This window comes from Stenella coeruleoalba (genome assembly GCF_951394435.1).
Source record: "Stenella coeruleoalba genome assembly, chromosome: 9".
In the NCBI taxonomy this organism is placed as follows: domain Eukaryota; kingdom Metazoa; phylum Chordata; class Mammalia; order Artiodactyla; family Delphinidae; genus Stenella; species Stenella coeruleoalba.
In genome coordinates, this window is record NC_137155.1 from 41,353,082 (window position 1) to 41,379,718 (window position 26,637).

Here is a 26,637-nt window from a genome sequence, read left to right on the forward strand (position 1 = left end):
AGAACTATAAAACATTGATAAAAGAAATCAAAGATGGTTCAAGGAAATGGAAAGATATCCCATGCTCTTGGATTGGAAGAATTAACATAGTTAAAATGGCCATATTACCCAAAGCAATCTACAGGTTTAATGTTATCCCTATCAATTTACCCATGACATTTTTCACAGAACTAAACAAATAATTGTAATATTTATATGCAATCACTAAAGACCCAGAATTGCCAAAGCAATTCTGAGAGAGAAGAACAAAGCTGGAGGTATAACCCTTCCAGACTTCAGATAATACTATAAAGCTACAGTAATCAAAACAGCATGGTACTGGCACAAAAACAGACATATGGATCAATGGAGCAGATTAGAGAGCCCAGAAATAAATTAATGGTCAATTAATCTTCAACAAAGTAGGCAAAAATATATAATGGAGAAAAGACAGTTTCTTCAGCAAGTGGTGTTGGGAAAGCTAGACAGCCACATGTTAATCAATGAAGTTAGAACACTCCCTCACACCATGCACAAAATTAAAGTGGCTTAAAGACTTAAATATAAGACGTGATACCATAAAACTCCTAAAAGAGAACACAGACAAAATATTCTCTGACATAAACGGTAGCAATATTTTCTTAAATCAGTCTCCCAAGGCAAAAGAAATAAAAGCAAAGATAAACAAATGGGCCCTAATCAAACTTATAAGCTTTTGCACAGCAAAGCAAACCATAAACAAAATGAAAAGACAACCTATGGACTGGGAGAAAATATTTGCAAACATGTGACCGACAAGGGCTTAATTTCCAAAATATACAAACAGCTCATACAACTCAATTAAAAAAACCAAACCACAAACAACCCAATCAAAAAATGGGCAGAAGACCTAAATAGACATTTCTCCAAAGAAGACATACAGATGACCAACAGGCACATGAAAAGATGCTCAACATCGCTAATTATTAGAGAAATGTAAATCAAAAACTACAATGAGGTATCATCTCACACTGCTCAGAATGGCCATCATGAAAAAGTCTACAAATAACAAATGCTGTACAGGGTTTGGAGAAAAGGGAACACTCCTACACTATTGGTGGGAATATAAATTGGTGCAGCCACTAAGGAAAATGGTATGTGTCCCTTAAAAACCTAAAAATAGAGTTACTGTATGATCCAGCAATCCCACTCCTGTGCACATATCCAGAAAAGACAAAAACTCTAATTTGAAAAGATATATGCTCCCCAATGTTCACTGCAGCAGTATTTACAATAGCCAAGACATGGAAGCAACCTTAGTGTCCAACAGATGAATGCATAAAGAAGTGTGTGTGTGTGTATATATATATATATATATATATATATATATATATACACACAATGGAATATTACTCATCCACAAAAAAGAATAATGCCCTTTGCAGCAACGTGGGTGGATCTAGAGATTATCATACTAAGTGAAGTAAGGCAGACTGAGAAAGACAAATAACATATGTGGAATCTAAAAAATAATACAAATGAATCTATTTACAAAACAGAAGCAGACTCGTAGACAGAGAAAATTTATGGTTACCAAAAGGGAAGGGGGCATGGGGAGGATAAATTAGGAGTATGGGATTAACAGATACATACTATCATACGTAAAATAAACAACAAGGATTTACTGTATACCATAGGGAACTATATTCAGTATCTTTTAATAACCTATAATGGAAAAGCATTAAAAAAAGAATATATTGTATGTATGTGTGTGTGTATAAACAAATTACTTTGCTGTACACCTGAAACTAACACAATATTGTAAATCAACTATATTTCAATTAAACAAAATTTTTTTTTGGCTTAGTCAAGCCCTACAGTTAAATTTTACTCAAACTAATTTCTATATTGCCATTAGAAAAAGCATAATCTTTGGCCATTTTAATTAATGCCATAATAAAAAAAATATGAGAAAATACGGAAGTTTTACACTTCCTTTGCTGAGTTTTGACGTTCTAAACAAAGGACAGTTATAGCTCATAGTATCAAATCACTGTCATAGAAATAAACAGAATTTACATAAATGGTAATATCACAATCTTAGTGCTACTTTAGAGAAGAGGTAGAAGACGTTCAAAAAGTGAAAGGTAACACAAACTCCCTTAATGAAAATGTTGTTATTTATGTAACTTGATGTTTAGGTTTGATAACTGTCCTATTACATAAGATGTTACCATAAGGAGAAACTGGGTGCTTCATACTCTCCATACAATTTTTGCAATGCTTTGAAAATCAAAGTTATCTCAACACAAAAAATAAAACCAGACAAGCAAGCAATGAGCTTTGTTAGATGATTTAGACATAAGTATACTTATGTTTTAAATACTATAAAGTTTCCCACCAAAATAGTATGCAGAGGTAATCAGACTTATGAATAGCAGAGTTTTGGCATTTCTGTGATATGGACAGCTCATTACAGATTCCACAATATAAATCAGTATTTACTGCTCACTAGTAAAATCACAGTCATTCAGTAATACTGAGTGATGTTTCACACATGAAACTCATTGCTGTGTTTTGTGGATTCATGAAGTTTAAGAACCATGAGAACCAGATTCAACTGTTATGGTAAATAATTTCCTCATTCTAGAAGAGTCTGGAATACATTTCATCCTTGACTCATATTAAACATTTTATCTTTTTAAGATAATCTTAACTCTTGAAGTAAATTCTATTCCTAGAATCGTTCCTTTCTTCCTCCTGCAAAAATTTATTGAACAATGATTGTGTGTCGGACACTGGGAAAGGTATTGGAAATAACAAAGATGAATGAAATGTCTTGCTGCCTAGAGGAGCCCGTGTTCCAATGTGGAAGACAGGGAGGCACAGAATTACAGTGCAATGGAGAAAGTATATTATAAAGTCTATCAGGCATAAAATGTTAAGAGAAAAAAACTAAACCATGACAATACATAAGGAGAGTTTTTTTTTTTTTTTTTAATGATTGATATTCTAGAGTTCAGGTATGGCATCGAAATAATATACCCTCCTTCATTCTCAAAGAGTGGTATTGTGAATCTTTAAAACAAATACCTCTCAATGTAACTTACACTGACTGCTCTTTTATTAAGATTAACAACATCAAAGGACTGTATCTTTGAGAAGTAAACTTATGTTTAGAAAGTGAATTTTAAAATCTTTACTCCAAAGTGAACAGATTAAGTTGCCTCAAATATCTCTATTTCAAGTTGAATGCTATTTTCCCTAGAGTGAATCCATTAATCTTCACAGTTTTATTGGAAATTAATAGCTCATTAGACGTCCAAGTAACACATTTCTTATGGCATAATTTTTCATGGGTGACAAAAAGTAGATTTTGCTTCAAGAAAAATTAAAAATAGTATTTTAGAAAATTCCACACAAGAAAATTTCTCTAATAGTTGTATTTCATGATCAGTGTCAAACCTAACAGCCACATTTCCACATCTTGAATTCACAGATAACCATATAAACACTATTTTGCTTTTTAAAGAAAAATATTAAATGTTTTAAACTCCTTGTTTTAAACTGTTACCATAATGAAAACCATGAACTGCTATGTTCTTAAATGATTCCAAAAAGTAGGCCATGTGGCAAGTACCAAATCACTTATAAAGCCTGCCTGAAAATGTACTTAGTTAACTAATGTTTTCTATGACCAGTGAGTTATTCTATAAGTATAAAGTGTTTCTCAATAGTCCATGATCTAGGCTATACAACATTAGAAAAAATGTTTCATACAATGACATTTTAAAACCCTATTTGAAAAGAGCATTCAGAGAGCTACAAAAGCCATTTACATTCTTCCCTGACTATCAACTATGTGTCAGGTATTGTGATAGGTGCTAAACAGAAAAAATGATATATAAGAGACAGACTCCCAGCATTATGGAGCTTGTAATCTGTGTCCAAAACAATGGTTACTCGAGCAACTATCTAACTGCAATTATGATATGTTCAATGAAAGTATAGTGCTATGAGGGTTTTACTAGAAGGACCTAAGAATTTCATAGAAGCTCCTCCCCCTCCGGAAAACGACAGATACATTAAGACCTGAAGAATAAGAAGGAGTGGCAAACCTAAAGTCAACACACAGATAACATCAGAAAACAAAGAAAATGTCTTTTTTCACCTTATAACCATCTAATATTCTCAATTCTGAATCTACAAGGTATGAAATATTTAAAAAGTAGTTGCGTTTCTATTACTTGCAGTTAAAGCATTCTTACCAATACAACATTGGCATCTTTCTTAATTTTCTTCTCCTAGTTCTCTGAATTTTCCCCATATCTTTTATTTCTTTTAACTTCTTTTCATCCCTGTCTTTAGAACTCTGTTACTGTTATCTGGAGATGGCTCTAAAGGGCTTCAAATGCCATCTATTTTATGATGACTCTCCAATTTATATCTTCAGCCTGGCGTATATTCCATGCTTTAAACTCGTATGTCCAATGCTACTTGATGTCTTCACTGAACTTTAAATAGGCACCTCAAACATACCATGTACAAAGCCAAACTTGATTCCTCTTCCTAACCACTGACAACCTCCCCAAACAGCCTTATACCTCTCTTGGTCTATAATTTACCCAACTGCTCAAATGCAAACTCTAGGAGTCATTCCTTGATTCTTTTCTCTCACACCCCACAACCAACTCCTGTTGTCTCTATCACCACAGAGTATCTAAAATCTGTCTAGTGCTTTCCATCTCCATTGTTACCATCTTAGTCCATGCTATCATATTTCTTGCCTGGATTACTTTAATAGCTTCCTAATCAGCCTTCTTGCTTCCATTTCATAGTTGTACAACCTATTGTCCATATAGTAGGCAGCAATTTTTGTAAGACACAGAGAATATCACATCCCACCTTTGCTTGAAACCCTCCAACAGCACTGTGTTTAGAGTAGAATCCAAACTCCTGCCATGGCCTACAAAGTCCTATTATCATCTGGCCCCTTCCACGTTTCTGGCTTCATCTTGGACAGTTCTCCAACTTGCTTAAGCAGCTCCAAACATGCTGGTCTTCCTTGTGATTCCTGAACAAACAGCACTAGCTCCTTCCTCTGCCTTTAATTTTATATGCCTAGTTTTTTTTGTTTTTTGTTTTTGTTATACGGTCTTAATCAGTGAGTTCTCTGACTTCATGCACGGAACCTGCCCTTCCTCCACCAAACAGATCATTCCTCATAACATTTATCACAATGAAATGATCACTTACTTACTTATTTTATATACTATCTGTCTTCCTTCACTAGAGTGGAAGCTCCAGGATAGCAGATTTTCTCTGTCTTGCTAACCACAGTATCCTCAGAAGCTAGTGTCATTTCTATCATATCACAGTGTCTCAATTAATATTTCCTTTGACTATATGAATAAATTCTCTACTATATAGATGCATGGGAAACAAATAGTAGTTTTGACTTTTTGAGTACTTATTAAATACAGAGTATTTAGATGCATTGTATGTAATCCTCACAAATGCCAGGCAAGATAAGTCTTATTCCCGTTTCCCATCTAGAAAATTGAGAATTGAAGACATTAAAGAACTGCCCTCGGTCACGTACCTAAAAATATAAGAGGAGCTGGGATTTAAACTCAGCTCTGTCTGACTCCAAAGAGTTCTCTTTCCAACATACCACGCAGACAAGAAGAACTGCTCATGATCAATAAATTTTAAACCTCACATATTTTTCCAAAATAATTCAATTTTTGCCCAACAGATACTGACCACATTACTCAGTTATACAAAAAGATCCTAAGTCTGTCTTGCAGAAATCATTGAAAAGCAATCTTTAAATCCAAAACAGTTTAGAATTCTGCTACCTGAAGATTATTTATGAGAAATCCTGATAAACATACCAACTGCCTTTTCATTTTTTCAAGCATTCTGACAATATTAGGATTTGTTGTGTTATATTTCCTAAATCTCATGAGGATACAGGAATAGTTGAGAAAAAGGGGTACTGGGAAAATGTTGCAAGAATCAGTTTCTGAGAAACATAAAATTCTACCATTACCTTGGGATGGCTGCTCTTTTGTCTTCAAATAAGCTCATGTAAAGAGGATTTATTATTGAGGTCCTCGGCTTTCTCAATTCTTTGACAGTTATTAACACAAAAGCTTACTTGCTGAGAAAGAAAAAATAGCCTCTTTTTTAAGAAGAAGAATCATAAGCTTCTACAGAGGTAGGTACATGAAGGACTCTTGGAAGCTCTTGGAAACGTTGAGAGTTCAAACTGAAGGGTCTCAAAAGAAAATCCTGGTATAATATTGAATATAAAACTGACAAAATGGAACAGTTAATGAAAATTAAATTATAAATTTAAATATATAAAAATGAGAAAATAAAAGTTAATGATCTCATGGCCACATTATGTGGCAACCATATTGTTCAATGAAAATTCGTTAAACATTTGGAAAGTGCTAATTTTCGTAATACAGGTGTTCAACAATTACCTAGGAAACATAAATTTCTAATTCTCCACTGAATTATGGAAGCATTAAAAAATGATTTTACTTTTCTTAACTTTTTAAATTACTGTTTTGTATTTTATCACACAGAAAGTACATAAACAGAATGTGACCTTTTTATTCCAATTTTCTTTTAAAATAAAAAAAATAAGCTGTATTTCACCACAGTCTGAAATGTCTTGTTGATATATGACATATTCAATTTCAAAAGAATGATAAAGCAGGAATATAACTGAGCAACAGCAGGCATTTGAGACTGCAATACCATTTTGCCTCCTCTGAACATAGGTAGCATGAATCATTTTTAGGACTCAGCACACAAGTAGTGTACCCAATAATTAATTTGTGTTATGTGTTTTACACATCACAAGCAGCACAATAAATATGTAATAATATGTTGAGTTCCAGAAAGCTGTATGGAAAACTTGGTAACATTTTGTACATTTAGAAAAAATGTAGGCTTCTAATATATAAAATAGATCTATATGCCTAAATTATTTAAGCTTTACTTAAAAAAAAATTAATGATGTGTATGAAAGAATAAGGAGAAAGAAGGAATAGGGAAAACTAATGAAAAATATCCTTTCTTTCCTCTATTTTTCATTCAAAAATTATTAAGTGAATACCTACTATGTGCTGTGCATATGTTCATGGTAGAGAGGAGAACAAACAGAGCTGATCCCTGCTCTCAGGAAATTTATGCACTTGAATTGTGAAAGTGAGTTCAATTTATGCCTCCTATCTTCTCTATTCCTCAACAGACACCTCCTTGTTTCTTCAGCAAGTCCAATTATTTTGTTATAAAATGTTGCAAACATAGCAATAATCATAACCATAACTTATAACACTTATTGAAGCCCTCTGGATATTCCTTCCCCATCCCATTACTCTTCCTTCCTTTTTACCAGATGTAACCAATACGCTGAATTGGACATTAATCACTCCCTGGTATTTTTTTTTATTTTAACATTTTATATGAATGGCATCGTATTATACTTCTACAACTTCCAGTTTATTTTCATTATTATATTTTATATATTTATTTGTTATACTTTTTAAAAATAACATACACGTTTTCAGCTCAAAAGCTAGCAACAATCCAAGAAACACGCTAGAAACAATCCAAGTCAAGGTGATGACAAATATACCACTATTATTTAATCTTGTTTTGGAGATACTGGCCAACACAATTAGACAAGAGAAGGACATGAAGTATAAAATTGTAAAAGAGGAAATAAAACCATCCCTATTTGTTTATACCTGGAAATGTCAAGAGAATCAACTGAAACACTGCAATAAGCAGAAGAGAATTCAGTGAGCACCTCTATTTGTAATATGAGGAAAATCAAAGGTAGATAACAAAAAATAAAATAATATAGATTATTCAAGACAACTATTAAATTCTATATCCATATTCTTCTAATTACCTCTCTAAATTTCAAGACTGATTAAAGCAAGAATACTACTCATTGTGTGTATTTCTAAGAAGAGCAAATCAATATATTAAATAAGCAATTCACATTTAAGAGATAAATCAGATGCTGACATAAGTTACAACAGATTTCAGTGGTTTTCCAGACCACTCTTCTCTATTAAGAGCCATAAAATTATAGAGACAGAAGGTATTTTACTTACAGGATGGTTCATTTGATCCACTCTTTTTACTCTACTGATAGAGAAGCCATTCTTAAAATACATAATTTACCTCCCCAAGGTCCCACAGTTACTTAATAGTAGAGCTGGAATCAGAATTCAAGTCTCCTAAGTTGCTGTCTGGAACTGTTTTTCATGATGAGCCAGTAGTGACCATAATAAATCAATATGATTTTAAATCTAATGCTGGGGACTTCCCTGGTGGTCCAGTGGGTAACAGTCTGCGCTCCCAACGCAGGGAGCCCGGGTTTGATCCCTGGTCGGACTAGATTATGCATGCATGCCGCAACTAAGAGTTCTCATGCCACAGCTAAGAGTCTGCATGCCACAAGATGCAAATAATAAGTCAACATGCCATAACTAATGATCCCACATGCCACAACAAAGATCCCACGTGCCACAACTAAGATCTGGTGCAGCCAAAATAAATAAATAAATAAAATAAAATAAAAATAAATGTTGGCAAAAATAGAGCATACATAAAAACAAAAAATGTTGCTGACGTTGTGTGTGTGGGGGTGGTGTGCATTTAGGTATTCTAAGAATTGAACTGATCTTATATTGTAAAATAATTGTGTATTCTTACCCAAAGTATCTACATGAGCACAATGGAGAGTGTATATACATTAGGCCTCAGACAAATCTATCTGAATCCTGTTTTGGCACTTACTATTGGTGTGACCTTGGGAAAGTCACATGACCTCTCAGTCTCAGTTTCCTTACCTGTAAAATGTAAAAAAATTAAAAACTAACCTCAAAAAACAGCCTTTGGGGATTAGAAGTACGATTATGCATGCAAATTATACTAGTAAAATGTTTACATTTACTAGTAAAATGTGTTACACAGTAGGTGCTCAAAACAATGGTAGCTATTATATTATAGAATTTAAAATACATTTCCAAAAACCAGGGTCGAAAGTTGAGCTCAGATGTACATGGTTGGAGAAAGTGCTTTTTCTTTTTACCAGGATAAAAATGATCAGTTTTGCTTCCTTTTCTAACTACGGTTTTAGTATTTCAATACAAATGGTAATTATAATGTTAAGAATTACTTAAACTTATAGGGAGACGCAAGAGGGAAGAGATATAGGAACATATGTATATGTATATGTATAACTGATTCACTTTGTTATAAAGCAGAAACACACCATTGTAAAGCAATTATACTCCAATAAAGGTGTTAAAAAAAGAATTACTTAAACTTATAATATAGAAATGTTTTCTACTGTTTATTAACCTACAAATATGTGAATGTCTACTATGTGCCAGGTTCTGTTCTAGGAGACAGAGAAACAAGTGGTAAACAACAGCATGTCTTTGTCCTCAGAGATCTTAAACTTCAATAGGAAAGAGACAATAAACTGTTAACAGATAAATAATTTCATATTTTGATGTAGTAGAAAAAACAAAGGAAAGGAATACAATGTGTGGGAGCACGGTTTTCCTTAGACAAGGTAGTGAGGGAAGTTCCTCTACTAAAGAGGTGACATTCAGGCTGAGACGTGAAAGATTTGAAAGAGCCAGTTAGGTACTAATCTGTGAGAAGAGAATGTCCAGGCATAGGCAACAAGGGCAAAGGGCCCTATAGTACAAATGAGCTCAGCATGTATGACCACCAGTATATCTGGCAGGAGGCAATGTTAGGTTACCTTTGTAAGCCACACTGGTTATTCCATTTACAGTGAGAAGCCACTGAAGGGTTTAATACTAGTAATATGATTTTGAGCTTTAAGCTTATTTTAGTTGCTGTACAGAGAAGGAAGGGTAGAGGTTATAGGTAAGAATGAAAATAGGGAAATAAGGCAGAAGACAACTGCAACAGTATAAATCAGAAATGACGGTGGTGTGGAGCACTGCAGTAGTGGTGGGAATGGAAAGATGTATGACATGGTTCTGAGTCAGGACAGGCTGCAAGGTAGAAAGTGGGGGATAAAAAAAAGAGAGTAATTAGGAATGATTCCTGTTTGGGGCACACAAAAATGGTAGTAGTAAGTTAGGAAAGACTAAGAGAGAAGCAAGTCGTGATGGGAGTGGGAGTGAGGAAGGATCAGGAAAAAAAATTCTATTTCAGCAACATTAAGCTTGAGACAATCTTTAGCTATCCAATGGGAATGTCAGGCAAACATCAGGATACATGAATTTAGATATTGAGGGAAGAGTTCAGGGCTACCAAGAGAAATCTGGAAGTTCTCAACTTATAGATGAGACTATATGCATTCATGTAGGGAATGGCATACAGAGAAGAAAAGGGTCCCAAGGACTACGCCATGATAATAAAACTTGGGTACAGGTAGAGAATTCAACTAAGAAGACTGAGAAAGAGTTCCCACTTATGTAGGAAGAATATTAGGGGACTCTGAGGGTCATAGAAACCAAGATAAGAAAATGTTTCAAGAAAGAGGGAATGGTGGACATTGTCAAATGATGTTGAGAGGTCAGATAAGATTCAGGACAGGCATGACTACTGAGAAAGAGATAGCAAGTGATCTTAACAAGAGCTATTTTAATGGAGTAGTAGGGATCAAAGGCTGGCTGAAATAGTTAAAGAGGGAGATCCCATTTTGCACTTTGTTCTTCCTCTTTAATTTCAAGAACAAAGATGTAATGACTGGGGCTATAGCAGCCATCTTTGAACTATGATGGAAAAACCAAAAGAATCATGATAAAATTACTCCCGGTGGCCTGGGCTGCTGAAAATACTATTTCTTTGGGCTTTCTGTTATGTGTTATATTTTATATCTCTATATTAATCAAACCTTTCCTGCAGCATAAAAATATCCCTTCCCTAAAAGTAATATATGGTATGTTTTCTCTCCTGGTCTCTAAGACTTTCAGTCTGAATAAAAAACAAAAAACAACTGCAGCACTGATTTGCACTAACAGTGAGTCTACTGCATTTACTTTAAAAAGAATACCTTTTCATTATCTCCTTTTAGGTTTGCATGTCCTAGTTATGCTGAAAATGAACATATGGAGCTGAATGTAGGTATGAAAGGAAAACTTTCACACATAGCAGAGTTCTATAAATGCTTTTAAAAACAAGTGCAGATGTGTTCCTTTATACCTTCAACCATAAACAGTCAAATCAGAATGATCTTTCCAACTTTAATTGAGTACTCTGAAAATTAACTCTACATGACTGTAATCAGGAGGTATATAATATTTTTGTACTCCTTCACTTATTTTTTTATAAACATTTCCAATTTTAGAGGAAAAAAGAGAAAATGGAGGTACTGAGGATAGACAACTATTTAGAAGTTTTGCTGTAGTACAGAAATGGGCAATAACTGGAGAAGGGATGAGGTGAAGTTCTCTAAAAGATTGGGAAATGTTAAAACATGTCAAAGGAAATGAAGAAATTCTTCTTGAAGGAACTAAGATATTTTCTATCTGATATTCCTCTGGTACTAGTTTCAAATATAAAGTCTTAGATCATACCAAAATTATTTGCTTTCAAAATATAATTCTGTAACATGTAAATAAATATTCTATTATAGGAATTCTCATATTTTAATTGTAAAGTACTAGGAACTATGTCATAAACATACTGTCATAAGCCTAGATTTTCCAATGAAACATTCTAAAATAACACTAGAATTAATTTAATATAGTTAATAATTCATAATAAAGAATTTAGTCTCAACACATGCAAGAGCCTATTTGCCATTGGTTTTTAAAAATTTTTTTCTTATAAAATATGCTTTTACATTTTCCCTAGTGGTACTATCACATATATCTATTACACATGTTAGTTTTCACTTTCATTAGACTACTTCATGATGATAAAAACAAAGCACATGATTATTTGATTAGAGAAACAGTTCTTTGATTAAATTAATTATATTAATACAAAATTTTCTTTACAAAATGCTACAAAACTGTGCTGCTTTAGGCAAATGACAGTGTTAAAACTGGATAAAATAAAATACTTCCATAAATTATAACAAGTGAATCAGCAACTTTTTGTAGTATTATATATTTCACATATAATACAAATTATAACAGTTTATATATTTATATAAATATTTATAAAATATATTTATTATACTATGTTATTTTACAACATATATTATATACTATGTATATTTTATATATTTATATCATAAAAATAATTTGGAAATGCTAAATTCTTTTCTGCTCATAGTGAAGTAATTGCCTTGTAGACATTTTGGAAGTTAGCTCAGTTTATTTAAGTTTGTAGAAATGACAATGATGCACAGTGGTTTTAAAATAATGTGCATTTTTCAGATATGAAGGTATATGCACATAAGAATTGTTTTTCCTTCTAGATCCTCACTGAAATGGCCAATGGAATTTTAAAAACATGAGACACAGAAAGAGAGAGAGGGAAGGAAGGAAGGAAGGAAGGAGGGAAGGAGGGAAGGAGGGAAAGAGGGAGGAAGGGGATGTAAGTAAGAACATACACCTATAATAGTAGTGGAACTGAGGGAAGATTCCTACCACTTTCTAAAAATACCAAGAATATTTGCTGGGACCCATCAAACCAGGTTATTTCCACTGCTCCTGGTTTTAACAGTATCTTGAGTTCTTCCATAGTTTTCTTCTCATTTGTCTATATTCTCTTTTAGACTATAAGCATCAAGAGGAAGGGGTTATGTCCTTTCATGGATACCACAGTACTCCCAACAACTACTACTGGGCCCTACACTTACAAGAGGCTCAGTAAATATTTGTAAAATGAAGGCAAGAAGAAACGCTAAAAACAAATACATCAATATGCCAACAGTGGTAATCCCTGGGAAGTAGATTATGACTTTTGTTTTATCCATTTCTCTGCATTTTTCAAATTATCTGTAATGAACATGTATTAGTTGCATAATGCGAACAAAATAATTAATACATTTAAAAACACAGTTCAAAGTAATTTTTCACTAAATTCCTTACACAATAGATAAGCAATATGAAAAAGTAATTAAAATATATTAATGCTAGTTATTTATAGAAAACATTTATGCTAAATGAAGTTTATATATTTTATTTGTAAATTACTGTAACACACCATCTTCAAAAAATTACCTAAGGATGTATTTTAGTATATAGATCCTAGTTCAATGAAATTTTGTTCTTCATTAGGAAAAGGCAATACCAAGTCAAAGTCAGGAAATGTAATCTGAAGTCACAAAGCATGTGAAATATTTCTAACGTAACTAACACCTTTTAATGTCTAATTTTAAAGTAATGCAGATCAAGTGTTATATAGCTTTTTCCTATCCTAAACAAATATTTAACTACAAAAAAATAGGTAAGCAGCAATAGATAAGCAGCTAGCAGTACTAAATTACAGGGCTACATCGTGTGTCTGAGCAGAAAAGAAAATTCTAGATTTTTCAAGCTGATAACTTTTTTGACATTAGCTCACTAGCCATTAAGTCATTAATTTCTTATCACTGTGTATCTATGTAGAATAATAATTTGGTTTTGACAACTTAAAAGTAGAAAACAATTAACATAAGAACTATTTCACTTTTTTTTTTTGTTTTTGCATTTTAGGAATTTTTGGATGATCTTGTATAGTGACTAAAACAAAACCTTATCATTATTTTTTCCCTATCAAACATAACAGGATCTTCTTTAAGCTAGGTTTGTGATGACAGGTTGAGCTTCTCATACTATTTTTAATAAAATACTGCTTCCTTACTTTAATATAGGGAAGATACATTTTCAAGAAGGAAAATGCTGATGTTATCTTTGTTATAAGCTTGCTGCTGAAATGATTTAGATAGTTTTCTCTTCCATGCAGTATCAGTATAAGGCCTTTCTTTTCAAGAAATGAATTATAGCTGATACTTCAAATCTCTTTTATCTGTATCTCTTAGTTGAGAAAAATGAGAAAACATAAATATTTATTCTATATAAACAGAACAGATGCAAGATGTAGATAAAAATGATCCATTATGGAGCAGTGAATAATTGCTATTTGTATCACCATTCGAAGAGAAAAGGGCATCAAGTATTTCTACCACCTTTAAATCTGAGGATACCTAAAGTTACTGAGAAAATAAAAAATCTGTAATTTTATGTGTTTGGGATAATGTGTTTGTGGTTCATAATTTTGCATTGATAATAAATTTAACATTATTCTCTACAGCATACTTTGGAGGAAACTCAATAAAACTTTGCTTTAATTGAGAAGCATCTGTAGCATCAAAAGAACCACAACCCGCACCAAAAAAAAGTTTAAGAAATCCTAATGTAAAAATAATAAACAGTGAAGCTATTTAAGTAAATTATTCCTTTACTTTGCCATTTCTGATATCTAGATATTCAAAAGGTAACCATTCAAAAACTGTGCAGGCAAATTCTCATACTCTGATAATTTGAGGAAAATATGCTAGCATTTTTTTTCCCATGAAGCAGTAGTTTTACACATTTGGAGAGACTACATGGAAAGGAGAAGGCAATATTAAGTAGAAACAGCAATATCATTAATAAAGTCACCTAAGCATAAAAATGTACAGGTGCTAGAAATAATTTTAAACTAGGTTTTAAAGAATGAAACACAAAAATACCTAAAATCAGAGATTCACATGCTACACTGATGCAAAATGAAGCTGATATATTCAAAGAAAGAAATCTGTATCTTGATTAAACCTCCTGGAAAAACTGTGTATCAAATTACACTCTTGATGAAATTCAGACTATAATATAACACAATGCATAGAAAATTTTAAACAAACATATCAAAATGATAATATTTTTATTTTGTCTACATATGCCAAACATTATAAGCGCAATTAGATAATCATGGGATGTACATAATACTTAAGAATTATATAGGTACTGTAAGATATTTAACCACAAATGTACATAAACAAGCACTGGACATTAGTACTATATAGGAGAAAGACCAAAGGACTTGGACAGAGAAAGTCAAAGTCCTCATTGGTGGCCCTGCCACTTATCATGGGTCTTCAACAATTGATTCACAAACCTCTTGGAACTCTAGATTTTTTTTTTTAACATCTTTATTGGAGTAAAATTGCTTTACAACGGTGTGTTAGTTTCTGCTTTATAACAAAGTGAATCAGTTATACATATACATATGTTCCCATATCTCTTCCCTCTTGCATCTTCCTCCCTCCCACCGTCCCTATCCCACTCCACTAGGTGGTCACAAAGCACTGAGATGATCTCCCTGTGCTATGCAGCTGCTTCTCATGAGCTATTTTACATTTGGTAGTGTATATATGTCCATGCCACTCTCTCACTTTGTCACAGCTTACCCTTCCCCTCCCCATATCTTCAACTCCATTCTCTATTAGGTCTGTATTTTTATATCCGTCTTACACCTAGGTTCTTCATGACCTTTTTTATTGTTTTCCTTAGATTCCATATATATGTTAGCATACAGTATTTATTTTTCTCTTTCTTACTTCACTCTGTATGACAGACTCTAGGTCCATCCACCTCACTACAAATATCTCAATTTTGTTTCTTTTTATGGCTGAGTAATATTCCATAGTATATATGTGCCACATCTTCTTTATCCACTCATCAGATGATGGACACTTCAGTTGCTTCCATGTCCTGTCTATTGTAAATAGAGCTGCAATGAACATTGTGGTACATGACTCTTTTTGAATTATGGTTTTCTCAGGGTATATGCCCAGTAGTGGGATTGCTGGGTCGTATGGCAGTTCTATTTTTTAGATTTTTAAGAAACCTCCATACTGTTCTCCATAGTGGCTGTATCAATTTACATTCCCACCAACAGTGCAAGAGTGTTCCCTTTTCTCCACACCTTCTCCAGAATTTATTGTTTCTAGAATTTTTGATATGGCCATTCTGACCGGTGTGAGATGATATCTCACTGTAGTTTTGATTTGCATTTCTCTAATGATTAATGATGTTGAGCATACTTTCATGAGTTTGTTGGAAATCTGTATATCTTCTTTGGAGAAATGTCTATTTAGGTCTTCTGCCAACTTTTGGATTGAGATCTTTGTTTTTTTGAGATTGAGATGCATGAGCTACTTTTAAATCTTGGAGATTAATCCTTTGTCAGTTGCTTCATTTGCAAATATTTTCTCCCATTCTGAGGGTTGTCTTTTTGTCTTGTTTATGGTTTCCTTTGCTGTGCAAAAGCTTTTAAGTTTCATTAGGTCCCATTTCTTTATTTTTGTTTTTATTTCCATTTCTCTAGGAGGTGGGTCAAAAAGGATCTTGCTGTGATTAATGTCATAGAGTGTTCTGCCTATGTTTTCCTCTAAGAGTCTGACAGTGTCTGGCCTTACATTTAGGTCTTTAATCCATTTTGAGTTTATTTTTGTGTATGGTGTTAGGGAGTGTTCCAATTTCATACTTTTACATGTAGCTGTCCAGTTTTCCCAGCACCACTTATTGAACAGGCTGTTTTTTCTCCACTGTATATTCGTGCCTCCTTTATCAAAGATTAGGTGACCATATGTGCGTGGGCTAATCTCTGGGCTTTCTATCCTGTTCCATTGATCTACATGTCTGTTTTTGTCCCAGTACCATACTGTCTTGATTACTGTAGCTTTGTAGTATAGTCTGAAGTCAGGGAGCCTGATTCCTCCAGCACAGTTTTTTGTTCTCAGGATTGCTTTGGCTATTCGGGGTCTTTTGTGTTTCCATACAAATTTTGAAATTTTTTGTTCTAGTTCTGTGGAAAATGCCAGTGGTAGTTTGACAGGGATTGCATTCCATCTGTAGATTGCTTTGGGTAGTAGAACCATTTTCAGAATGTTGATTCTTCCAATCCAAGAACATGGTAAATCTCTCCATCTATTTGTATCATCGTTTTTTTTTTTTTTTTTTTTTTTTTTTTTTTTTTTGCGGTACGTGGGTCTCTCACCGTTGTGGCCTCTCCCATTGCGGTGCACAGGCTCCGGATGCACAGGCTCAGCAGCCATGGCTCACGGGCCTAGCCACTCCACAGCATGTGGGATCTTCCCGCACCGGGGCACGAACCTGTGTCCCCTGCATCGGCAGGTGGACTCTCAACCACTGCGCCAACAGGGAAGCCCTATTTGTATCATCTTTAATTTCTTTCATCAGTGTCTTATAATTTTCTGCATACAGGTCTTTTGTCTCCTTAGGTAGGTTTATTCCTAGATATTTTATTCTTTTTCTTGCAGTGGTAAATGGGAGTGTTTTCTTAATTTCACTTTCAGATTTTTCATCATTAGTGTATAGGAATGCCAGAGATTTCTGTGCATTAATTTTGTATCTTGCTACTTTACCAAATTCATTAATTAGCTCTAGTAGTTTCCTGGTAGCATCTTTAGGATTCTCTATGTAGAGTATCATGTCATCTGCAAACAGTGACAGCTTTACTTCTTCTTTTCTGATGTGTATTCCTTTTATTTCTATTTCTTCTCTGAATGCTGTGGCTAAAACTTCCAAAACTATGTTGAATAAGAGTGGTGAGAGTGGCCAGCTTTGTCTTGTTCCTGATCTTAGTGGAAATGGTTTCAGTTTTTCACCATCAAGGATGATGTTGGCTGTGGGTTTGTCATATATGGCCTTTATTATGCTGAGGAAAGTGCCCTCTATGCCTACTTTCTGCAGGGTTTTTTATCATAAATGGGTGTTGAATTTTGTCAAAAGCTTTCTCTGCATCTATTGAGATGATCACATGGTTTTTCTCCTTCAATTAGTTAATACAGTGTATCACATTGATTGATTTGCATATATTGAAGAATCCTTGCATTCCTGGAATAAACCCCACTTGATCATGGTGTTATGATCCTTTTAATGTGCTGTTGGATTCGGTTTGCTAGTATTTTGTTGAGGATTTTTGCATCTATGTTCATCAGTGATATTGGCCTGTAGTTTTCTTTCTTTGTGACCTCTTTGGTTTTGGTAACAGGGTGATGGTGGCCTCATAGAATGAGTTTGGGACTGTTCCTCCCTCTGCTATATTTTGGAAGAGTTTGAGAACAACAGGTGTTAGCTCTTCTCTAAATGTTTGATAGAATTCGCCTGTGAAGCTGTCTGGTCCTGGGCTTCTGTTTGTTGGAAGATTTTAAATCACAGTTTCAATTTCACTGCTTGTGACTGGTCTGTTCATATTTTCTCTTTCTTCCTGGTTCAGTCTCAGCAGGTTGTGCATTTCTAAGAATTTGTTCATTTCTTCCAGGTTGTCCATTTTATTGGCATAGAGTTACTTGTAGTAATCTCTCATGATCCTTTGTATTTCTGCATGGTCAGTTGTTACTTCTCCCTTTTTCATTTCTAATTCTATTGATTTGAGTCTTCTCCCTTTTTTTTTTGATGAGTCTGGCTAATGGTTTATCAATTTTGTTTATCTTCTCAAAGAATGAGCTTTTAGTTTTATTGATCTTTGCTATCATTTCCTTCATTTCTTTTCATTGATTTCTGACCTGATCTTTATGATTTCTTTCCTTCTGCTAACTTTAGGGTTTTTTGTTCTTCTTTCTCTACTTACTTTAGGTGCCAGGTTAGGTTATTTGAGATGTTTCCTGTTTCTTAAGGTAGGATTTTATTGCTATAAACTTCCCTCTTAGAACTGCTTTTGCTGCATCCCATAGCTTTTGGGTCATCGTGTCTCCATTGTCATTTGTTTCTAGGTATTTTTTGATTTCCTCTTTGATTTCTTCAGTGATCACTTCGTTATTAAGTAGTGTATTGTTGAGGCTCCATGTGTTTGTATTTTTTACAGATCTTTTCCTGTAATTGATATCTAGTCTCATAGCGGTGTGGTTGGAAAAGATACTTGATACAATTTCAATTTTCTTAAATTTACCAAGGCTTGATTTGTGACCCAAGATATGATCTATCCTTGAGGATGTTCCATGAGCACTTGAGGAAAATCTGTTTTCTGTTGTTTTTGGATGGAATGTCCTATAAATATCAATTAAGTCCATCTTGTTTAATGTATCATTTAATGCTTGTGTTTTCTTATTTATTTTCATTTTAGGTGATATGTCCATTGGTGAAAGTGGGGTGTTAAAGTCACCTACTATGATTGTGTTACTGTCAATTTCCCCTTTTAGGGCTTTAGTATTTGTCTTCTGTATTGAGGTGCTGCTATGTTGGGTGCATAAATATTTACAATTGTTATATCTTCTTCTTGGATTGAACCCTTGATCATTATGTATTGTTCTTCTTTGTCTCTTGTAATAGTCTTTATTTTAAAGTCTATTTTGTCTGATATGAGAATTGCTACTCCAGCTTTCTTTTGATTTCCATTTGCATGGAAAATCTTTTTCCATCCCCTCACTTTCAGTCTGTATGTGTCCCTAGGTCTGAAGTGGGTCTCTTGTAGACAGCATATATATGGGTCTTGTTTTTGTATCCATTCAGCCAGTCTGTGTCTTTTGGTGGGAGAATTTAATCCATTCATGTTTAAGGTAATTATCGATATGTATGTTCCTATTCCCATTTTCTTAACTGTTTTGGGTTTGTTATTTTAAGTCTGTTCTTTCTCTTCTGTTTCTTGCCTAGAGAAGTTCCTTTAGCATCTGTTGTAAAGCTGGTTTCATGGCGCTGAACTCGCTCAGCTTTTGCTTGTCTGTAAAGGTTTTAATTTCTGCATCAAATCTGAATGAGATCCTTGCTGGGTAGAGTAATCTTGGTTGTAGGTTCTTCTCCTTCATCACTTTAAATATGTCCTTCCACTCCCTTCTGGCTTGCAGAGTCTCTGCTGAAAGATCAGCTGTTAACCTTATGGGGATTCCCTTGTGTGTTATTTGTTGGTTTTCCCTTGCTGCTTTTAATATGTTTTCTTTGTATTTAATTTTTGATAGTTTGATTAATATGTGTCTTGGCGTGTTTCTCCTTGGATTTATCCTGTATGGGACTCTCTGTGCTTCCTGGACTTGATTAACTATTTCCTTTGCCATATTAGGGAAGTTTTCAACTATAATCTCTTTAAATTTTTTCTCAGTCCCTTTTTCTCTTCTTCTTCTGGAACCCCTATAATTCGAATGTTGGTACATTCAGAGGTCTCTGAGACTGTCCTCAGTTCTTTTCATTCTTTTTTCTTTATTCTCCTCTGCAGTATTTACTTCCACTATTTTATCTCCCAGGGCACTTATACGTTCTTCTGCCTCAGTTATTCTGCTATTGATCCCTTCTAGAGTGTTTTTAATTTCATTTATTGTGTTGTTCATCATTGCTTATTTCCTCTGTAGTTCTTCTAGTTCCTTCTTAAATGTTTCTTGCATTTTCTCTATTCTATTTCCAAGATTTTGGATCATCTTTACTATCATTATTCTGAATTCTCTTTCAGGTAGACTGCCTATTTCCTCTTCATTTGTTAGGTCTCGTGGGTTTTTACCTTGCTCCTTCGTCTGCTGTGTGTTTTTCTGTCTTCTCATTTTGCATATCTTACTGTGTTTGGCGTCTCCTTTTTGCAGGCTGAAGGTTCATAGTTCCCGTTGTTTTTGATGTCTGTCCCCAGTGGCTAAGGTTGGTTCAGTGGGTTGTGTAGGCTTCCTGGTGGAGGGGACTAGTGCCTGTGTTCTGGTGGATGAGGCTGGATCTTGTCTTTCTGGTGGGCAGGTCCACGTCTGGTGGTGTGTTTTGGGGTGTCTGTGGACTTATTATGATTTTAGGTAACCTCTCTGCTAATGGGTGGGGTTGTGTTCCTGTCTTGCTAGTTGTTTGGCATAGGGTGTCCAACACTGTAGCTTGCTGGTCGTGGAGTGAAGCTGGGTCTTGGTGTTGAGATGGAGATCTCTGGGAGATTTTCGCTGTTTGATATTACATGGAGCTGAGAGGTCGCTTGTGGACCAGTGTCCTGGAGTTGGCTCTCCCACCTCAGTGGCACAGCCCTGATGCCTGGCTGGGGCACCAAGAGCCTGTCCTCCACATAGATCAGATTAAAAGGGGAGAAAAAATGAAAGAAAGGAAGGGTGGAAGGGAGGAAGGGAGGAAGAAAGAAAGAAAGGAAGGAAAGAAAGAAAAGAAAGAAAGAGAAGAAAGAGGATAAAATAAAATAAAGGTATTAAAATAAAAAATAATTATTAAGAAAAAAAAATTTTTAAGTAAAAAACAAAAAAAAAAAAACAGACAGAAACCTAGGACAAATGGTGAAAGCAAAGCTATACAGACAAAATCACACACAGAAGCATACACATACACACTCACCAAAAGAGGAAAAGGGGAAAAAATAGTCTATATTGGTCCCAAAGTCCACCTCCTCAATTTGGGATGATTCGTTGTCTACTCAGGTATTCCACAGATGCAGGGTACATCAAATTGACTGTGGAGATTGAATCTGCTGCTCCTGAGGCTGCTGGGAGAACCTTCCCTTTCTCCTCTTTGTTTGCACAGCTCCCGGGTTTCAGCTTTGGATTTGGCCCCGCCTCTGCGTGTAGGTCGCAGGAGGGCGTCTCTTCTTCGCTCAGACAGGACGGGGTTAAAGAAGCAGCTGCTTCTGGGGCTCTGGCTCACTCAGGCCGGGGGGAGGGAGGGATACGGATGTGGGATGAGCCTGCGGCGGCAGAGGCCAGCATGACATTGCACCAGCCTGAGGCGTGCTGTGCGTTCTCCCGGGGAAGTTGTCCCTGGATCAGAGGACCCTGGCAGTGTCGGGCTACACAGACTTGCGGGAGCAGAGGTGGGGCTAGTGACCTGTGCTCGCACACAGGCTTCTTGGTGGCTGCAGCAGCAGCCTTAGCAACTCATGCCCATCTCTGGGGTCCACGCTGATAGACGCGGCTCACGCCCGTCTCTGGAGTTCCTTTAAGCAGCGCTCTTAATACCCTCTCCTCGCACACCAGGAAACAAAGAGGGAAGAAAAAGTCTCTTGCCTCTTTGGCAGTTCCAGACTTTTTCCTGGACTCCCTCCCGGCTAGCCGTGGTGCACTGACCCCTTCAGGCTGTATTCACGCAGCCAACCCCAGTTCTCTCCCTGGGATCCGACTGAAGCCAGAGCCTCAGCTCCCAGCCCCGCCCGCCCCGGCGGGTGAGCAGCAAGCCTCTTGGGCTGGTGAGTGCAGGTCAGCACCGATTCTCTGTGTGGGAATCTCTCCGCTTCGCCCTCCACACCCCTGTTGCTGTGCTGTTCTCTGCAGCTCTGAAGCTTCCCTCCTCTGCCACCCGCAGTCTCTGCCTGCAAGGAGGCTTCCTAGTGTGTGGAAACCTTTCCTCCTTCACAGCTCCCTCCCACTCTCTCCCGTCTCTATTCTTTTGTCTCTGTTTTTTCTTTTGCCCTACCCAGGTACGTGGGGGAGTTTCTTGCCTTTTGGGAGGTCTGGGGTCTTCTGCCAGCGTTCAGTAGGTGTTCTATAGGAGTTGTTCCACGTGTAGATGTATTTCTGATGTATCTGTGGGGAGGAAGGTGATCTCCACGTCTTACTCTTGAGCCATCTTCCTAAAATCTGTCTAGATTTCTTAACTAGTGATAACCTTGAGGGAAAAAAGGTCTAAGGGAATTTGACCAGTTGAGCTGTAACTTTATAAAGTCACTTCTAGATTTAAACTCTAAGATTCCACTATTTTAAATGAATGAGAAGTAAACCATTATGAATAAGACTCAAGGTGAAACTAGTATTTTCCTCAAATAACCTTGGGGCACCAAGTCTCTCCCTGGGTAAATGCTTTATAATTCTAACAAACTGAATTTTTAAGGCAGACATTACTTTTTTAGGTAAGCCTGAGCACATCTGCAGTATCTACTGACATCTTTTATTAGCAATAATTTAATATCATATGAAATTCAACAGTAAGAGCCTGAGTTAAAAATTGAGATACTAGAAAATAAGTATTCACATAATCCTGTTGAAAAAACCATGAAATAGTACTATTTCCATATATGATTCCATATTAATCTAGAAACCATAGGTTATAAGTCTATAATCAAATTTATACATGATCCTATTTTTCTCAATCTTGACAACTGTTACATAAAGAGCTTCTCTAAGTTCTTAGGCATCTCTTATCCTTTGGGTTATGAAAAATCAAACACACATGCAACAAAATAGTTTGGTTTTGCTCACAAATCTGGATAAAAATAACACAGGGTTAATAACGATAGTAATAATTATAATAATAATAATCACGATGGTATGTGTTACAATTTATAGATAATTTAATGGGCCAGCAATTATGCTAGGCATTCTACATATGCTATTCTCTGATGTTCAGAACTTGCCTACACAATATTACCTTTACTTTACTGATGAGGAAATACAAACTCAGAAGCCTTAAGGAATTTGCCCCAGAGTGGCAAAGCTACTAAGTGGAGGAGCAGATATTCAAATCCAGGTCTATCTGATTATAAACCTGATGTTCCACAGGCAAGTTTTACTTAAGTTCAATTTTATAAAAACTGACATATAAAAAAAGAGGTTTAACTCACAGATAATAAACATAAAACAATATTGGCTTCTTGACATTTATATGAGAAGACTGACTGTATACAAGAGATGTTTCCCAGGAATTGAACATTTCTCAGTGTCAGTAAGTACTTGGGAAAAATTTCAGATAATGCCAAAATCTGGAGTGTACTGCCACTTTACCAGCACAAAGCCTTTCATTTTATCATAAAGTACAAATATCAATCCTATTATATGAACTGCTTTCAAATCGTATAATTTAAACCTCTTTGCTTGAACTCTTAGTTTGTTTAAATACTTCTACGTAGAATATTCTTGTAGTTTGTCCACTGCATGGTAAAAAAAAAAAAAAAAAAAAAAAAGGAAATTTACAAATCTATAGCTCATCCTTGCTGAACAATGAAAGATCACAACATAAAAGCTTCAAAAATATCTACACAAAATTAAGAATGTAAGCAAAATATTACTTCCTCCTAGATTGTATTTTCTTCTCTATCTGTATTCATATACATAGACACCTAGCAAAAATATAGGCCTGTATATGTCAGGATCTACTGTAACAGCTCTAGTCTAGATGAAATGTGGGTCTAGTGAGTTTAGTGAGTTGTTTTAAAAGTGAAATTTAATTAAAAAGAATAAAATCAGGTACATCACACCTAGTAAGGATAACAAAGTAAGTTTTGTTTTAGTGTAGAGTGTGTACATATATGTACAGGGTGTGTGCATGATAGAGTCTTGTAAAGAGTAGCGGGTGTGTGAAGGGCTATGTGTAGAGCTGTACATAGGAACATCTGTAGGAATGTATGTGGAGGTGTGTACAGGGGTATGAGAAGGTTGATGTATGTGTATAATCATGTATATGAATGTGTGTAGGGTCCTCATAAGCCAGGTTATCCCCACACAAAGACAGGAATCTAGAAGTCAATGTGTGGACTTGATGATGACAATGATGCATTAGTACATTATTAGGAATAGTACATTAAGTCATATCCTATGGAAAATATTACTCAACTCTCATCAATTCTGTTTTGATTTACTATACTTTTTGTACCTTAAAAGGTTCAAAAAATTACTTGTCATATATTTCATTTTTTGTAATTTATTTTTCATTTCTTTTGGAAACAAAGCTAAATGCCTGGCATGCTCCAGACATTTGAGTTTTAACATTTTAAATTACCTACATTTAGGGTTAGTTTAAAATAGATACATTCTTCATTTAAATTTACTACAACTTTGTAAAATACTTTAAATTTGATTTCAAACCAAAGCCTGATGATTTCTCTCTGTCTTTAATTTCCTCTCAATATGGAGTTCATAAGAGGGTGACAATTAGTTAACTTCATTAGGCTAACTTGATCATGTTCTCCCCAGATCAATATGTAAAGTTACTCAAATAGAGAGCAGAGCTTAAAAAATTAATCTTCCTATACAATGAAAATAATACTAAATCATTATTAAATACCTCAATATCAGAAGAAATAAGTGAGTATACATTGAAATAAATACAGTGACTAAAAGGTTAAATATGGGTAAATACTCAATTTTTAATAACAGTAACAACACAAATTACTTAAACGTTTTCTTTTAGTATGACTCATTAATAAATCTGTTAATTTAAAACAAATGAATTCTTTGCTAGGGACAAATTTTGCTTTAAATTACTCAAAACTAGAAAATACTTAGAAATGAATGACAATGAAAATATGATGACTCAAAACCTATGGGACAGAGCAAAAGCAATTCAAAGAGGGAAGTTTATAGCAATTCAAACTCACCCCAAGAAACAAGAAAAATATCAAATAAACAATCTAACCTTACACCTAAAGTAACTAGAGAAAGAAGATCAAAGAAAACCCGAAGTCAGTACAAGGAAAGAAATCATAAATATCAGGGCAGAAATAAATGAAACAGAAATGAAGAAAACAATAGCAAAGATCAATAAAACTAAAAGTTGGTTCTTTGAGAAGATAAACAAAATTGATAAACCTTTAGCCAGTCTCATCAAGAATAAAAGGGAGAGGACGCAAATCAATAAAATTAGAAATGAAAAAGTAGAAATCACAACTGACACCACAGAAATACAAAGGATTATAAGAGACGACTACAAACAACTATATGCCAATAAAATGGACAAGCACGAAGAAATGGACAAATTCTTGGAAAGGTACAATTTTCCAAGACTGAACCGGGGAGAATTAGAAAATATAAACAGACCTATCACAAGTAACAAAATTGAAACTGTAATTAAAAATCTTCCAACAAACAAAAGTCCAGGACCAGATGGCTTCACAGGTGAATTCTAGCAAACATTTAGAGAAAAGATAACACTGATCCTTCTCAAACTCTTCCAAAAATTGCAGAGGGATGAACACTCCAAATTTGTTCTATGAAGCCACCATCACCCTGATGCCAAAACCAGAAAAATATATCACAAAAAAAGAAAATTATAGACCAATATCACTGATGAACATAGATGCAAAATTCCTGAATAAAATACTAGCTAACAAAATCCAACAACATATTAAAAGGATCACACACCATGATCAAGTGAGATTTATCCCAGGAATGCAAGGATTCTTCAATATATGCAAATCAATCAATGTGATACACCATATTAACAAATTACAGAATAAAAACCATATGATCATCTCAATAGATGCAGAAAAAGTTTTTGACAAAATTCAACACCCATTTATGATAAAAACTCTCCAGAAAATGGGCACAGAGGGAACCTACCTCAACATAATAAAGGCCATATATGACAAACCTGCAGCAAACATCACACTCAATGGTAAAAAACATTTCCACTAAGATCAGGAACAAGACAAGGATGTCCACTCTTGCCACTCTTATCCAACATAGTTTTGGAAGTCCTAGCCATGGCAAACAGAGAAAAAAAAGAAATAAAAGGAATACAATTTGGAAAAGAAGTAAAACTGTGACTGTCTGAAGATGACATAATACTATACATAGAAAATCCTAAAGATGCCACCAGAAAACTACTAGAACTAATGAATGAATTTGGTAAGGTTGCAGGATACAAAATTAATGCACAGAAATCTCTGGCATTCCTATATACTAACAACGAAAAATCAGAAAGAGAAATTAAACAATCCCATTTACCACTGCAACAAAAAGAATGAAATACCTAGGAATAAACCTAACTAAGGAGGTGAAAGACCTGTACCCAGAAAACTATAAAACACTGATAAAGGAAATCAAAGATG

The 26,637-nt window shown here is 34.8% G+C and overlaps 1 protein-coding gene across 5 annotated transcripts in view; it reads right to left on the minus strand.

Annotated features, from left to right (window-relative positions):
• The window catches only part of PHF14 (PHD finger protein 14), a 200,505-nt gene that overhangs the window by 14,234 nt on the left and 159,634 nt on the right, over positions 1-26,637 (minus strand). Inside the window, exon 19 of one of the 5 annotated variants that reach the window (XM_079931048.1) lies at positions 22,570-23,739. The exons of the other annotated variants lie outside the window; for them this stretch is intronic. Within the exon in view, the coding sequence (XP_079787174.1) occupies positions 23,701-23,739 (39 nt within the window). The 3' untranslated portion in view covers positions 22,570-23,700. Of the gene's footprint in view, positions 1-22,569; positions 23,740-26,637 lie in introns of those variants that run through there. 5 annotated transcript variants of the gene reach the window in all.